General features: G+C 37.4%; 1 protein-coding gene across 2 annotated transcripts in view; it reads right to left on the bottom strand.

The window, feature by feature from the left end:
* Mei4 (meiotic double-stranded break formation protein 4) overlaps positions 1-14941 on the bottom strand; it is a 148986-nt gene that overhangs the window by 59310 nt on the left and 74735 nt on the right. For both annotated transcript variants that reach the window (XM_038323514.1, XM_038323515.1), the window contains one exon: positions 8267-8398. In XM_038323514.1, the coding sequence (XP_038179442.1) occupies positions 8267-8398 (132 nt within the window). The remainder of the gene's footprint in view (positions 1-8266; positions 8399-14941) is intronic.

Here is a 14941-nt window from a genome sequence, read left to right as displayed (position 1 = left end):
CACTCTTTTTTTTTTTTTTTGAGGCAGGTTTCTCTGTGTAGAGCTCGCTGTCCTCAAACTATCTCTAGCACTAGAGACCAGGCTGGCCACATACTCAGAGATCTACCAGCCTCTACCTCCCAAGCGCTGGGATTAAAGGCGTGTGCCATTAGCGCCCAGCATTTTTCACTCCTCTTAATATCAGAGATATTTAGTATTTCATTTTAGTGTATATTTGAACTTAATTGCTCTCTATTTTCCTCATTTCCCACATTACAATTACAGATAGGCTGTCCAGTACTATCAACTATCATAAGCCCTTGATGATAGACCCTCCCATACTGTTTTATATGAACTTTGCTAATTCTGATATGTTATACTTTCATTTAGCTCACTTTTTATGACTTCCCAGGTGATATATAAATTCTCTCTGTCTGTCTGTCTGTCTGTCTGTCTGTCTGTCTGTATATCTCTCTCTCTGTCTGTCTCTGTCTGTCTCTGTCTGTCTCTGTCTCTGTCTGTTTCTCTTTCTGTCTCTCTCTCTCTCTCTCTCTCTCTCTCTCTCTCTCTCTCTCTCTCTCTCTCTCTCTCTCTCTTTCTCTCCAAAGAGTTAGGGGTGATTATCGATATACACCTCTGTTACTAACTACTTGTTCAATCCTGTAGTGATTAGAAAATAATGAAATGCATGATTTCAACTCTTTAAAACTTGTTAAGGTCTCTTTGTGGTCCAGAAAAAAAAATCTACCTCAATGCCTGTTCTTTTGCTCTTAAATATATCTACTCATTCCACTGATTGATGAACTGCTCCAGAAATAACAGTAAGGTCAAGCTGGTTAAAAGCTTCGTTCTGTTCCTTCAAAGTATTTATTGATTTTTCCATCTACTGTATTATCAATAACTAAGAATGAATACCAAAATATTTAAGAACAACTAGAGACTTATCCAATTCTACTGTAGTTTTACCAATTTTTGTTTTATGTGTTTTACTTTTTCATGGTTTGCCATGTGCTTACACTTTTAAGAACACGTCTTTTTGGTAAACACAATCATGTGTTGGGAGTTGAAAAGAAAGAAGCCCCTCCCGTAGGCAGTTGGTCAGGTCACAGCTTAAGGACACCAGTGTGTTCTCACTGAATCTGTAGCCACGACCCACAGCACTGAGATTTAAAAAGAAACTTTACTAATTTGTGAGCTAAGGAATGAAAACACCAAAGTCCCAACTCGTCAAGACTCCAGCTAACTGCAAACCCCTCCTTTCACCTCTTGACTCTTCCTTTTTCTTGGAAGGTTTTAGCAAACTTTCTTGAGTGTGGACACTTTTAACTGACCCATGGGCCACTCACAGCACTGCGTTATAAACATAGTAAACCATGGGCCACTCAAAGCACTGCGTTATATACATAGAAAACCAGATTCGTCTTAGCTCAAATCCCAATTTACATACAGACAGGACCAATTTGGTCCATTTTCATGAGAAAAAATAACTCCAAAGAAATGTTAAAATGCTACTAATTGGTAGTTTATCTTTGAGGCCTGATTCTGGGAGTGATAATTCTGCTTCTGAATAAAGCTTGTTTGCTTACAATAGTTTTACTGCTCTTGTTGATCATTCTTGATTGTGGGTCAGTGTATCTCTGCTCTGATCAAGGGAAACAACAATCCTACAACACTTTATTCCTACTGTATATCTTATTACATATATAAAATATATGTAATCTAATCTGCAACACACAAACACAAACGCACACACACACACACACACACACACATATATATATGCATCTAAAGCATTTTTCTTTGGACTATGTTTATAAAATGTACCAATATATTCATTTGAATATTTAAAATTTCTATAGCTTCCTCTTCAAATTATGTGTTGTTAAAAAGTCTTTAGATAGACTCATAACCCTTCCATTATTCTGGGAGTCTATTGCGAGTCTATGATTTCTTGGTTCTAGGGGTGGCTGTTAAAACATCCACAAACAACATAGCCTTTGAGTTTGTTTCCTAATATGCTTTTATTCTAAATTTTAAATCTGTCATCATGAATAAATTTTATGTACTTTGTAAACACTAGGTCTCTGAACTATTTAATAAGAGTATGAATATGCTACTCAGAATTCAGATCTCACCCATCCTTATCAGTGTTCCAAATGTACTTTTCATTTAATAGTTTGGCTACTGTTCCTGAAAACATGCTGAGTAGACGGCAGTGTGAACTGCATCTAAGGGAAAAATACATTTCTGAAAAATCTCATCTTCTACAATATAATTCTGATATGAAAGAAGAATTTTTCTCTTCAGTATAAAGTATTTATAAGACAAAAGTCATGTGTGTTCACTCATACAACATGCAAATTTAAACATAGTAATATTTCTCATGTATTCCTTCAGATTCTATAAAATTTTGAAGATAGTTTTTAATCGTGTGTACACTGGAAGACTGTTAGATGTGTACAATGGTTTTGTATCTATAACTTGGCAGAAAATATATTTAAATATTTCTCTTCCTTGCATATTTCATTTTCCCTTTTAACTCAACATCATTCTTCCAAAATTTATGAACAAAGGGATAACAGCACATCAGGGCCAAGAGACATGGCAACAAGCAGACAAGATCATGTAGCTGAGAGCTCACATTTTCAAATGTGAGGACAAATTACCAGCGTGAGGCTTTAAACTCTCCAAGACTGTCCCCAGTGACACACATCCTCCAGCAAAAGCACACGACCTAAACCCACCCAAACAGTACCACCTAAACTAAACTGTTCAAATGCTGGAGCCTCCTGGGGACATTTAGCACCCAAACTATTATAAAGATACAATAAATATTCATGTATAAAAATTGTAAATGTAAACAGAGTTATTGTGAGGACAAATGGTGATTTAAGAGAATGCTTAACTTTCTGAGAAACTGTGTGTCTTTGTTACATTTACAATAACAATTTATAAATTCAGGTTGATACCCACTTTTCAATACACAGTACTGTTAGCATTTTTATATAGCAATTCTATCCAGTGCATCTTCCTGTTGTGAAATATTCATTCTCTTTCTGAACACTAATATAGCAACTTTTTAAGGGTCTGATCAAATATTTTTTTTCCATTTCATACTGAACATTGCCCCAATCTTTTCTAATGGAATTGTCTTAAATAGTATAAAATCGATTAGCTATATGTATAAGGAAGTATTAACAGACTATTAGGAATAGAAAATGATTTTGGATTTTTTATCTTCACGGTCATGTTTACTATAAATGATGATAGTGTTGCCATATTATTCCAAAAGTACAGCAGTCTAACTTGCTAGATGGAAACCATACAAAAAAATCATATATTTTCAAGGTTAACTATAACCATAGAAGCAACATACAAAACAGGTTATGTTTACAACATATATGCATGTATGTGTGCATATGAATTAACAGAAGATAACTTTACCTTCTATTTCTTCTTCAGTTCATTTTGGAAACTGGAAACTAAAGAATGTGTGCTTATTATAAATTTTGGAGGTTACTGGTAATGATTCCTTTCATTTTTATATTTAGTTGATTTTCACTATAGTATTCATAGATATATTGCTTTCAATATTATTTTCAAAAACTTGCATTTTCTTATTGCTAGTCTCATGTTCTTTAAGATATTTAAAAGATTTGTAATCGATATTTTTAAATTATCATAAAATACTAATATCTAACAATTATCATTATTTTCAATTACTGTTTTCATTTTATTTTATGTGTATGGACATTTTGCACGCATGTTTCTGTACCACATGTGCAGAGTGCCCTACTACAGCAGAAGAGGATGTTCAATCATTTGGGATTTGCTGCCCATTATGAGCTGCCTTATGGTTACTAGGGATTGAACCAGGGAACCCTGAGAGAACATATGGGAGAACATAGCCACTGAGCCATCTTATCAGCACCACTTTGGGTTTTATTTCTATTTTTCCCCAAAGGTTAAAAATTGTACAAACTTGTTTTCTTTTTTACATGTCTAGAGAGAAAGCATTACTGACATGTTACTGACTTGGTTTTACCAGTGTTGTCTAGCAGACAGGTATCCAACTGTGCATCAGTTAAAATTTTTCAAAGATTGTCTCCTATTTCTATCAGCCTACATTTATGCTATTTCAATGCTTCCTCAAGTTCAGCACATCAAAACACAATCTTTCTGTTCACAAACAAGCATTTATCCATACTAGCCTATTTCAGTGACATTTTCACATCTCTTAATTGGGCAAGTTTTTGTTTTTGTTGTTGTTAAATTTAATCTCTCCACATTAACTTTTCTTTAAAGTCTGCTGGCATGCACAAATAAGAGCTGGGAATACTTCCAATATCCAGGAGGATAACTACATGTTTTTTTGGGGGGAGGGTTCACCTTCCAATTTAGCTTCTCTAGGATCATGAATTATAGACTCAGTGTCCTTCATTTATAGCTAGAATCCACTAATGAGTGAGTACATACCATATTCATCTTTTTGGGTCTGGGTTACCTCTCTCAGGATAGTTTTCTCTATTTCCATCCATTTACATGCAAAATTCAAGATGTCATTGTTTTTTACCATTGAGTAGTACTCTAATGTGTATATAGTCCCCACTTTCTTTATCCATTCTTCCATAGAGGGGCATCTAGGTTGTTTCCAGGTTCTGGCTATTAGAAGTAATGCTGCTATGAACATAGTTGAACAAACGCTATTGTAGTATGATAGGGCATCTCTTGGGTATATTCCCAGGAGTGGTATTGCTGGATCCTGGGGTAGGTTGATCCCGAATTTCTGGAGAAACCGCCACACTGATTTCCAGGCAAAAATGGAGAGGTTGGGGCTGGGTTGGAATGAGGGTAAGTAGAGATGGGGAGAGAGAAGTGAGAAGGGGAGGATGGGGAGAACTTAGGGGAATGGGACAGTTGGGATGGAGGAGTGGATATGGGAGCAGGGAAGTATATATCTTAATTAAAGGAGCCATTTGAGGGTTGGCAAGAGACTGGACTCTAGAGGGGTTCCCAGGTGTTCAAAGAGATGTCCCCAGCTTGTTCCTTGAGCAGCTGAGGAGAGGCCTCCTGAACTGGCCCTATCCTATAGCCACTCTGGTGATTATCTTGCATATTACTACAGAACCTTCATCTGGCGATGGATGGAGATAGAGACAGAGACACACACTGGAGCACTGGACTGAGCTCCCAAGGTCCAAATGAGGAGCAGGAGAGAGAACATGAGCAAGGAAGTCAGTACCGTGAGGGGTGAACCCACCCACTGTGACAGTGGGGCTGATCTAATGGGAGCTCACCAAGGCCAGCTGGACTGGGTCTGATGGAGCATGTGATCAAACCAGACTCTCTGAACGTGGCTTACATGGGGGGGGGGTGACTGAGAAGCCAAGGACAATGGCACTGGGTTTTGATTCTACTCCATGTACTGGCTTTGTGGGAACCTAGTCTGTTTGGATGCTCACCTTCCTAGACCTGGATGGAGCAGGGAGGACCTTGGACTTCCCACTGGGCAGGGAACCCTGACTGCTATTTGGACTGGAGAGGGGGGGAGGGAAAATGGGAGTAGGGGAGGAGGTGAAAATTTGTAATAATAATGATAATAATAATAATAATAATAATAATAATAATAATAATAATAATAATAGAAAAAAGAGAAAAAAGAGCTGGAAATAAGTGGCTTCCTGTATCCGAGCTCCTCCATTGCATACCTTTGCATTCCATCTGGCTTTGTATATACAAGCTCTTCAACTGTGCTCATTCTCTAGGAGTATGCACTGACCCTCTGAGTCAGATGTGATGTGATGGACACCATGATCTAAAGTTATCACTCATTGCTTTATCTCTTTTTCACAGTTTAAACTAAGTTGAGACATAATTATATCTTTTATCTTTTCTTCTTTATGCTATTGGTCGTATTAAAAGAAACTGTTCAATTGAAAATAAAGTGATATAGTGAGTTAGGTCATACACAGGGCTCATCCAGGCTGCTTCTGTACACTGTGCTGAGATGTAATATTCCAAACCCCAAAGAAGATCCAGCACTGACTGCTTCAGCACACAGCACACTTCCTGGTCTTGATAGCAGATGCAGTCTTCCATGCCCTTGATAGCCTAATTCTGTGATGTGGAAATGGTTTCATTCAGGAAAGGACAGCCCAGGGTCTCACACTTCAGGCCACTCCCAAGTTTCATAGCTGCTCATTAATTCATTTGTTTAAGTTGGCTGTACTGTATTCTGCTACTTGCCATTAGAAATGCTGACTTAGAGATTCTTTGTCTTTGATCAATACTTATGTTTGGAAGGGTTGTCAAAAGGATTGATTAGGAGAGATCAAGTGAAGCATTTAACACAAATGCCTGTAAACAATTAGCTATTGTTTGCTGCCTTATTTTATTTTATCTTCATTCTCTTATTATTTAATATTAACTTTCTTCCCTTAAGTCTTCCCTCCTTTCCTCCTTCATATGTATTTTTAAAATATTTATTTATTTATTTATTTATTATGTATACAATATTCCATCTGTGTGTATGCCTGCAGGCCAGAAGAGGACACCAGACCTCATTACAGATGGTTGTGAGCCACCATGTGGTTGCTGGGAATTGAACTCAGGACCTTTGGAAGAGCAGGCAATGCCCTTAACCTCTGAGCCATCTCTCCAGCCCCCTTCATAGGTATTTTAAACTGCATATGTTTATGTGTATCAAGTGCGAGCCGATACCCCTGGAAGTCAGAAGAGACCACTGAGTTCCCTGGAACTGGAGTTACAGGCAGCGGCGAGATGCCAGATATGGGTGCTTGAGCCTGAGCCTGGGTCCTCTGCAAAACAGTAAGTGGTCTTAACCATTACCCATATCTCCAGTCCCCTTTTTATGATGTTAAAGCAGCATAACAGAACACCTAAGTTTACATGATGGCTATGGCGGATGTCCTTCTGCAGTCGTAATCAAGTGTCTTATTGACCTAAGGCTTGGTTCTGTGTCTATGAACTGGATAAGAAGTATATGTATTTCGTGACGCTACTTTAAAATTAAATTAACTACGAAGATGAAATGTTGACTTCTCAACTTATTCTTATGCTCCAAATAAATAATTCACTTCAATTAACCTTATTTCCTACAGTGTTGTCTGTTAGAGGCCAAACCCATCTTGTGTCCTCAGAACCCCTGGGAAACCTCTTATTGTACAACATTGCATTCTGTTAGTCGCTGCTGAGTCCACTCAAATCTCTACTTTTTTAAGTTGTTCCTTTGACAGGAAACACTCTGGGGCTTGCGAACTACTACGACCAGTTCTTCGACCTTGGAACTTCTACAAACTGCACCATGCATTTACTTCGACATTTTGTTCTTTCACAGTAGTCAGCTTGACTTATTTCTCCTTTAGATCCATGACAGCGACTTTGGAAATTTATGTTTCAGAATCCCCAAAACAATTGCTGACTAGAAGATATATTGTATTATCCACTGAACAAGATTAGAATAATAGTTTTAAGATCTTTCCATTAAATGCTGAGAAGTCAGAGGTAAATACTTGGCTAAAAAAACACTTTAAAACTCTAGGACTTATTTGAATACTTAAATTTATTTTACTTTTACATATATATACGTCAACTTATCTCTGATTTCCTTTTAATTGTGTTTCTGAATTCTACAGTATAGATGGTGAGAAATAATAAAGTAAACATAACATAAACAGATGTAATATCAAAGATCAGCATCAGAATCAGGGAATGACATATTCCTTCTACATGTTTGTGGAGGTAACATAAAACTCTGTACAGACAAAAGGGCTGGGAGCACTGGTGTGAAGTCTAGCTGCAGAGGGGAATTACCAGGAATGCATTTGCAATATTGATACCCACTATCCCACATCAGAGACTTCTGTTTAATTAGTTGGGTAGAAGAACAATTCTCCATTTCGGATCCTGTCAGGTCCACTTTTTTCTCTCCTCATTATTTCACTTTATATCACCATTGGGGATATTAAATCTATTCATCTAAACATTCCTTTCCTAAGACCAACACAATCTTGTTTGGTACAGCAAAGAGGAACAAACAAACAAACAAACAAAACAAACAAGCACAACACAACACCTCTACTGACTGAAGTACCCTTTTATAATTAAAAAAGCAATAATATTCACAAATATTAGAGATAATGCAACAAGTGAAACAGTATCAAATCTATACATCACTACGGGGAGAATAAGAAAGAGAGAGCAAGGCTAGAAGCTGATAGTTGGGTTGGGCACAAGTTAATGAGTTACAGTTGCAAGTTGCATGTACCTGATTGATGGCTCCCAGGTCATCCACAAAGCTGTTCACTTCTGATAGCAGTAGCAATATAACAGGCTTCCTCAGCAAGCTGCAGCTGCCTAGGGTTACTAGAGTCTGGGAGACGTGGTGCTGCACCTGGAACTACAAATGATAATGAGTGAGAGTCTATGTTCTATCGCGTCGGCATAGTTCATAGACAGCGTCTAAGACTCTTGTTTCTAAGGTAAATGCTGTACCACTTATGAGATGTTAACTTACTTCTGGGTTAGTACTGAGAAAGAGTGTGAAAAAAATATTGTGATATAGGTACTACGGTTTTAAGGCGCAGTCAAGGGTTTGTAATGTATGATCGATTGCTAAGATGAAAGGAGTCGAACTGTCAGAAAGTTTGCGTTTAGAATAGGTGAATAGGGAAAATAAGAAAACTCGTTTTTTTAGTCCCCACTTGATAGAAGACAGATACACAGACATATAAAGAAGTAGATTTAAAAGGTTATGAGTGCTTCTGTGTGTCCCACTCCCATAGTGAAGACGACAGAGTGGTGGCCGCACTTCCCTGTTTGACAGGAGTCAGGCTTTATAGGTATGTGAGAAAAAAAATACTGGACAGTCTGAGTTCCTCTTTGTTAGTTCTTTTAATTATTTCATTTATTTGTTTGTCCTGCCTGTCTGTCCATCTGTCCATCCACCTGCCTGTCCGTCTATCTATTTATTGTGCATGTACATGTTTGTATGTCTATGTGCACGTGTGTGTAAAGGTGCCAAATGCATAATCACAGGTCAATGCAACAGCGGGGGCTGACTGAGAAGCAAAGGACAATGGCTCTGGGCTCTGATTCTTCTGCATGGACGGGCTCTGTGGGAGCCTTCTCAGCTTGGTCGATCACCTTCCTGGACCTGGGGGGAGTTGGGAGGACCTTGGTCTTAGCATAGAGTGGGGAACCCTGATGGCTCCTTGGCCTTGAGAGGGAGGGAGGGGAGGTATGGGTGGAGGGGAGGGGAGGGAAGGGGGAGAAGGAGGGGAGGGAAAGGGGAGGAGGAGGGGAGGGAGGGGGGAGGAGGAGGGAAGGAGATGGAAATTTTTAAATATAAAAAAAATAAACCATGAGGAAAAAAAATAAAAATAAAGCATTATACCCCCCCCCAAAAAAAACTTGTGAGAGTGGGTTCTCTCTTTGCATGTGTGGGTCCCAAAGACCAAACTGAGGTCATTTGGCTCACTGGCAAGCTCTTATCCACTCATCCATCCTGCCAAATCCTCACCATTAAGAAAAAAAAAAAAACATGTACTATTAAAGTATCTACAGATACATTTCAGGGTGATACTTTTATAGTACATATTATTTTAGGAAGCTCACAATGACAGTAATAAGGATCAGATTACAGAGCTACTGAAAATATTTATTATAATTCTGAAACATATAATTTATATTTTATAGCAGCCAAAGCTAACCTAATTATGGAAACATACTATCATAGAGATACGTAGATATTTTCTTATCATTGTTTATTAACAATATAATTGGATTAGATTCAGATTGCTCATAAAAACATAGTACTACTTGTAAGTTTAAAATGTTTATACCATTCTCATCTTTGCAGTTAAAGAGAAACCTGCCCTTTTCTGACCTCTAAGTGATTTCAGATGGTTATTTTCTTTTAACTGATGCTCTAATTGTGTGCGTACCTTTCTCCACATTTTACTTCTTTAGTTAGCAAGTTCAAGTGGAGAAAAAAGATCACAGAAACAAAGGAGACTTTAGAGTAGTCGTAAAGCGGTGATGCCAGGGATAAGGTTACATTAGAGCATCGTCTGCATCCAGTCTCAGCGTGGCTGTGTTCAGAGCTTGTACGAGCACTCCATAAGCAAAACAACTGTGAAGGGAACTGCTTAGAATTGTTCAGCACAATAAAAAGGCTTAGCATAGTGTCACATACCTAGTAGGGTGCCCAATCAACAACACAACGCTATAATTCATAACAATAATATAAAAACATTGATGGTTATGACACAAATTTAATTTATTGGCCATTGGAAAACTAAATGCTATGAACAAAATTTTTATGGAAGGAATGTAATCCTGCTAGAGAATGATGCTGAGAATACAATTTCAAAAGAAAGACCCCACCTATAGTGTAGAAAAGAGCTACTACTCAGACTTAATGAAAAAAAAAAAAGGCTAGATAACTCTTAGTGCAGGTTACAATTCTGTAAGGATTATTTTTAAATGACCTCTAAGTATCCAAAGTTATAATCGGAGTTTCTCTTTTTTGATACATAATGGAACCTTTTTTAAAGGCTGATATAGAGGTAAGAATGATCAACAATGTAATTTTTAGGTAACTATGAAACTATGAATCTATGAAAGGCCTAGATAAACACCCATATGAACCTTTCTTTTCCCATTGAATCTTCCTTTATTTCAGGAGCTTAAAGAGTTGGAAACTATCTCTTCCAAAATGCTTTTGAAGTGAGGATGAGCTGAGTTCTGCTGTTGAGATGGGCTCACTGAACCCCTGAATTGAAACTGTTTTACAGAAGAATAGACTAGAAGTAGGTGCTGAGTGTATACTTGTTGACCATTATCTGACTCAGCCATCACTCATAAGCTAGCTAATTCTGCAGGGTCGTAATCACCACATAGGGAATGGGCTCAAACAAGCTAGCTCCTGCAACTGGGATAGATCCTGGTCCTACTGTCAGAAGCCCCTTGCCCAAGCATCACAACTGACTCCCACATACGGAGGGCCTAGTTCAAACCCATGGAGGCTCCACAGATATCCATCCAGAGTTCATGAGTTTCCCGGCTTGGCTCAGCTGTCTCTGTAGATTTCTTCACCAAGATCTTGATCTCACTGGTTCATGTATTCCCTCCTCCCTGTCTGGATTTCTTTTTTCTAGATTTCTCCTCCTATTTATCCTCTCTGCCTGTCAGTCATGTTAAACCTTTCTCTTTCTAGCTATTGGACATTTGACTTTTTATTATCAATCAGGTTCAAGGAAGTTGTGAATGACTTAAAGTAGGCTCTGAGCACTCAATTCCAGTCCTCTAGAACAGAAAGAGTTCCTTTCATCACCAATGAGGTGTCTTTCTTGTCCCAAAGTGCTAGTTTAGATGGTAAACTGATTAACAGCATGTACAGTAAATTATTTTAGCTATTGGGCATACTTATCTACTCAATAGAACATCTACATCAGAGAAAAATCTATAGATTATTACAGAACGTCAGGCAGAGATCCAGGATCTATCAAAATAATCCCTCTCTCCCAAGCTTAAGACTTGAATTGGTCAGTCACAAGATACATTTATATGTCAGCTAATAAGACAACCAATCTGCTGTTCTATCTCTAGATTTCTGTAATATATATTTTCTTTGAAGGTTTTACTTTTATTTTTAAAATGGTGTGTGTGTGTGTGTGTGTGTGTGTGTGTGTGTGTGTGTTTGCATGTGAGTACATTGCCTGTGGAGGCTAGAAGGGAAGGTCACACTCATTGAAACCAGTATTACAAGGAGTTGTGAGCTGCCTGACATAGGACCTTTGGTGCAGGAAACTGAAAGTAGATTATATGCAAAGACAGCATGCATTTCTAATGGTTGAGTCACCTCTCTAGTCCCTTCTGTAATTAACAGTACGATTTCTGAGGTTCAACCTGTGCATATTACCAGTGAAAAATGGACTAGTGATGCTGACATGCTCACATGTAGCCTGTGGTTCATGCTGCAACATAGCTAGAACACAACCCAATGCAAAAATCACAAGTTTCTTGAAATATATTGCAGGATTAATTTTAAATTAGGTTATTTTATTTTATGTGTATGTTCTGCCTACCTGTATCTCTGTGTACCTTACATGCTTGCAATACCCACAGAGGTCAGAAGAAAGCATTATATTCCCTGTAGCTAGAGTTACTGATAGTTGTTGGCTGTTATGTGGGTGCTAGGAACCAAACCAAGGTCCTCTGGAAGAGCAGTAAATACACTTAACCACTGAGCCACATCCATCCCCTATTGAAATATTTTAGAATTTGGAGGGTTTTGTTGCTTTGTTTGTTTGTTGTTGTTTGTTCTTTTTGCTTTCAAATTAACTGTTTGGTTTCTGACCATGAAATTAACATCTGCATTAAGCTTCAATCTCAAAAGGTGGAACAATCCTGGAAGGGAACCTTTAGGAGCTACTATTTTCAATGTTGTTAACAGTGTAGCAATAGCTATTCCTAAGAATCTGCCAAGCAGCCATGTTTATATTTGGTTTGTAGTTCTGATTTATACTACTTTTCAGGAAGCCACAAATTGAGAAGAAAAACTAATTACATCTGGCATTTGGAACATGAAAATGCAAAACAACTTTTGGGGAAAAGTAATTTCAATTTCGGTTTTTAGACTTCCTATAGATTGAAATTCAGATAAACACGGGCTTATAATAAAAGATGTACAAACAGACTTAAAAATAAACTATCATCTCGTAAGCAATAATAAAAATTACAAATACGATTTCTGAAGACATAAAGCATTAGTCAGGCTTCAAGAGTCGAAGAGAAAATAATTATGAATAAAATTACCCGGAGTCCTAGAAACGCAAAAAGAACTGTAAACAAGAAATAGAACATTGAAAGCTTAAGCCAAGTCAATGAGATAAACATGAGATTAAAAAGAAAGGTAGTAAACTGGGAAAGGGAAGTAAAGGAAACCAGCTAGATGAGGAAAAATATGTGTAGAGCATGGAGAGAGACTCAGAGTCAGAACAGAATCCAAAGGTCCACCGCATTCAGAGTTTGGAAAACAGAAGAAAGAAACAGGACAGAAGAGACCGATGGAGGGGTGAGAGGAGAGCAGACGGTGAAACTCCACTGCTCAATGGTAGAGCACATGGCAGACTGGTCTAGAGTGTACACTCTCTGGTGTTTATCCTTGGTAAATAAGGAAAGGCAGTGTGGCGGGGAGGACAACAGGGAAGGAAAAAGAGGAAAGAATAATGGAAGAAAATTTTCTAGGGATAATGGACAATAGAGATCACAGATGCAAGAACTCTAATGCATATTAAAAGAAAATGGTAATAAGATTGAAAACATATTTATTCAACAGAGCAATGAAAGCTTCAAGCTATCACTACCATAATATCTCAACGAAGTATTTATTAACGTATAATTCTGTGTATCCAGAAGAACTTTTCAACTGGCTTTGATCCTTTTACATATGTTTATTTATTTTCAAACATTTTTGAAATAGGATCTCACTATGCAGCCTTAGCTGACCTGGATTTTGCTTCATAGATCAGTCTCATCTGGAACTCACAGAGATCCTTTTGTCTCTGCCACCTTAGCACTGAAATTAAAGACATGTACCACCATGCTTGGCCGTATTTTAAAATGCTTTTATATTTAGTTCTGTATTTCATTTTAGTTTACATCAAAGCACAGCATACCCTACTATGTTTGTTGGATAGGCTAAGAGAATATGTTGAAAAATGAGAAAAGGAAACTATGGGAAAAGTTAGGTTCATAGTAAAAAAGCAAACTGAATTTAACTGAGACACAGAACAGGTAAAGAATAGAGATGAAATAAATAGTAAAGAACAATATATAAATAAATAATATAAAAATAACTCTTGAGAAGAAATTAAATTTGAATATTCAAACAACTAAGCTGTAATTAGAGAAATCCTATAATTAACGAGACATCAGATAGTGGTAACAAAAGGACTTATAAAATCTCAAAACAAAAATGAATAAACACAAAAGAAAGAAATAGTATTACAAAGCCAAATTCCAAGAAATATCTAGAAACTACTTCTATGTGAAAAGAATGGCTCTTACCATACCCTTAGGCTTTTGTGCCTCTCTGGCAGAAGAAGGAACCAGTCACATTCTACATTCCTTACATGTATGAACTCAACATGTTCTGTCATTCAGGGAATTTTTCTGTCCCTATTTTCAGGGGGCTACATCAATCAAAAGGATTCAAGGTACTGTTAAAGAGATAAATCCTGACATTTAAGTTGCTCTAAAACTTCTCTAAACCATATCATTAAGCACAAAAAATTAGCTTTATTGTTTATAATTATTGACTACACCAAGAAAAATAAATATATAATAGAAATGACTAGAATACAGATACAGATTCTACATGAAACAGAATAAAAATGAGCGATACTAAGATGGTAGTGGTACAAGTATTTAAGAACATAACTACAGAGGAAAATGTAACAGGTTCCTACCCCAGACAAAGAACTATAGACCACTAATAACTGATGGGTGAGGAACTATCCTATCACAGGGAGGAGGGACTCTTGTGGATAAACAATGCAGAGTGGTCCGTCCTGAAATCAAAGACACAAGAAAAAGGAAAACAGATTCAGTAACACAAATATATATGTGTGCATGCTCTGCATTATACATACATGCATATATACATGTATAATTGTACATATACATACACATATAACAATAACAATCAATGAAAAATAAGCTATCAACTTGAGACTAAAATAGAGTAATAGAAGGGATTTGAGAGAGGGTAGACGGACGAGGATGATGAAGGAAAATGAAGGGGTGACCGGAAAGTGATGCCCTTTCAATTTAAGACAGTATGAAAAAATAATTACAGACCATAACAACAAAGCAAAAACTCCACGCACGTTTGAATCCATGCATGTGTGCCTTTCACACACACACACACACACAC

The sequence above is a fragment of the Arvicola amphibius genome, chromosome 3 (assembly GCF_903992535.2).
Source record: "Arvicola amphibius chromosome 3, mArvAmp1.2, whole genome shotgun sequence".
In the NCBI taxonomy this organism is placed as follows: Eukaryota; Metazoa; Chordata; class Mammalia; order Rodentia; family Cricetidae; genus Arvicola; species Arvicola amphibius.
This window is presented reverse-complemented; position numbering and strand designations above follow the sequence as displayed.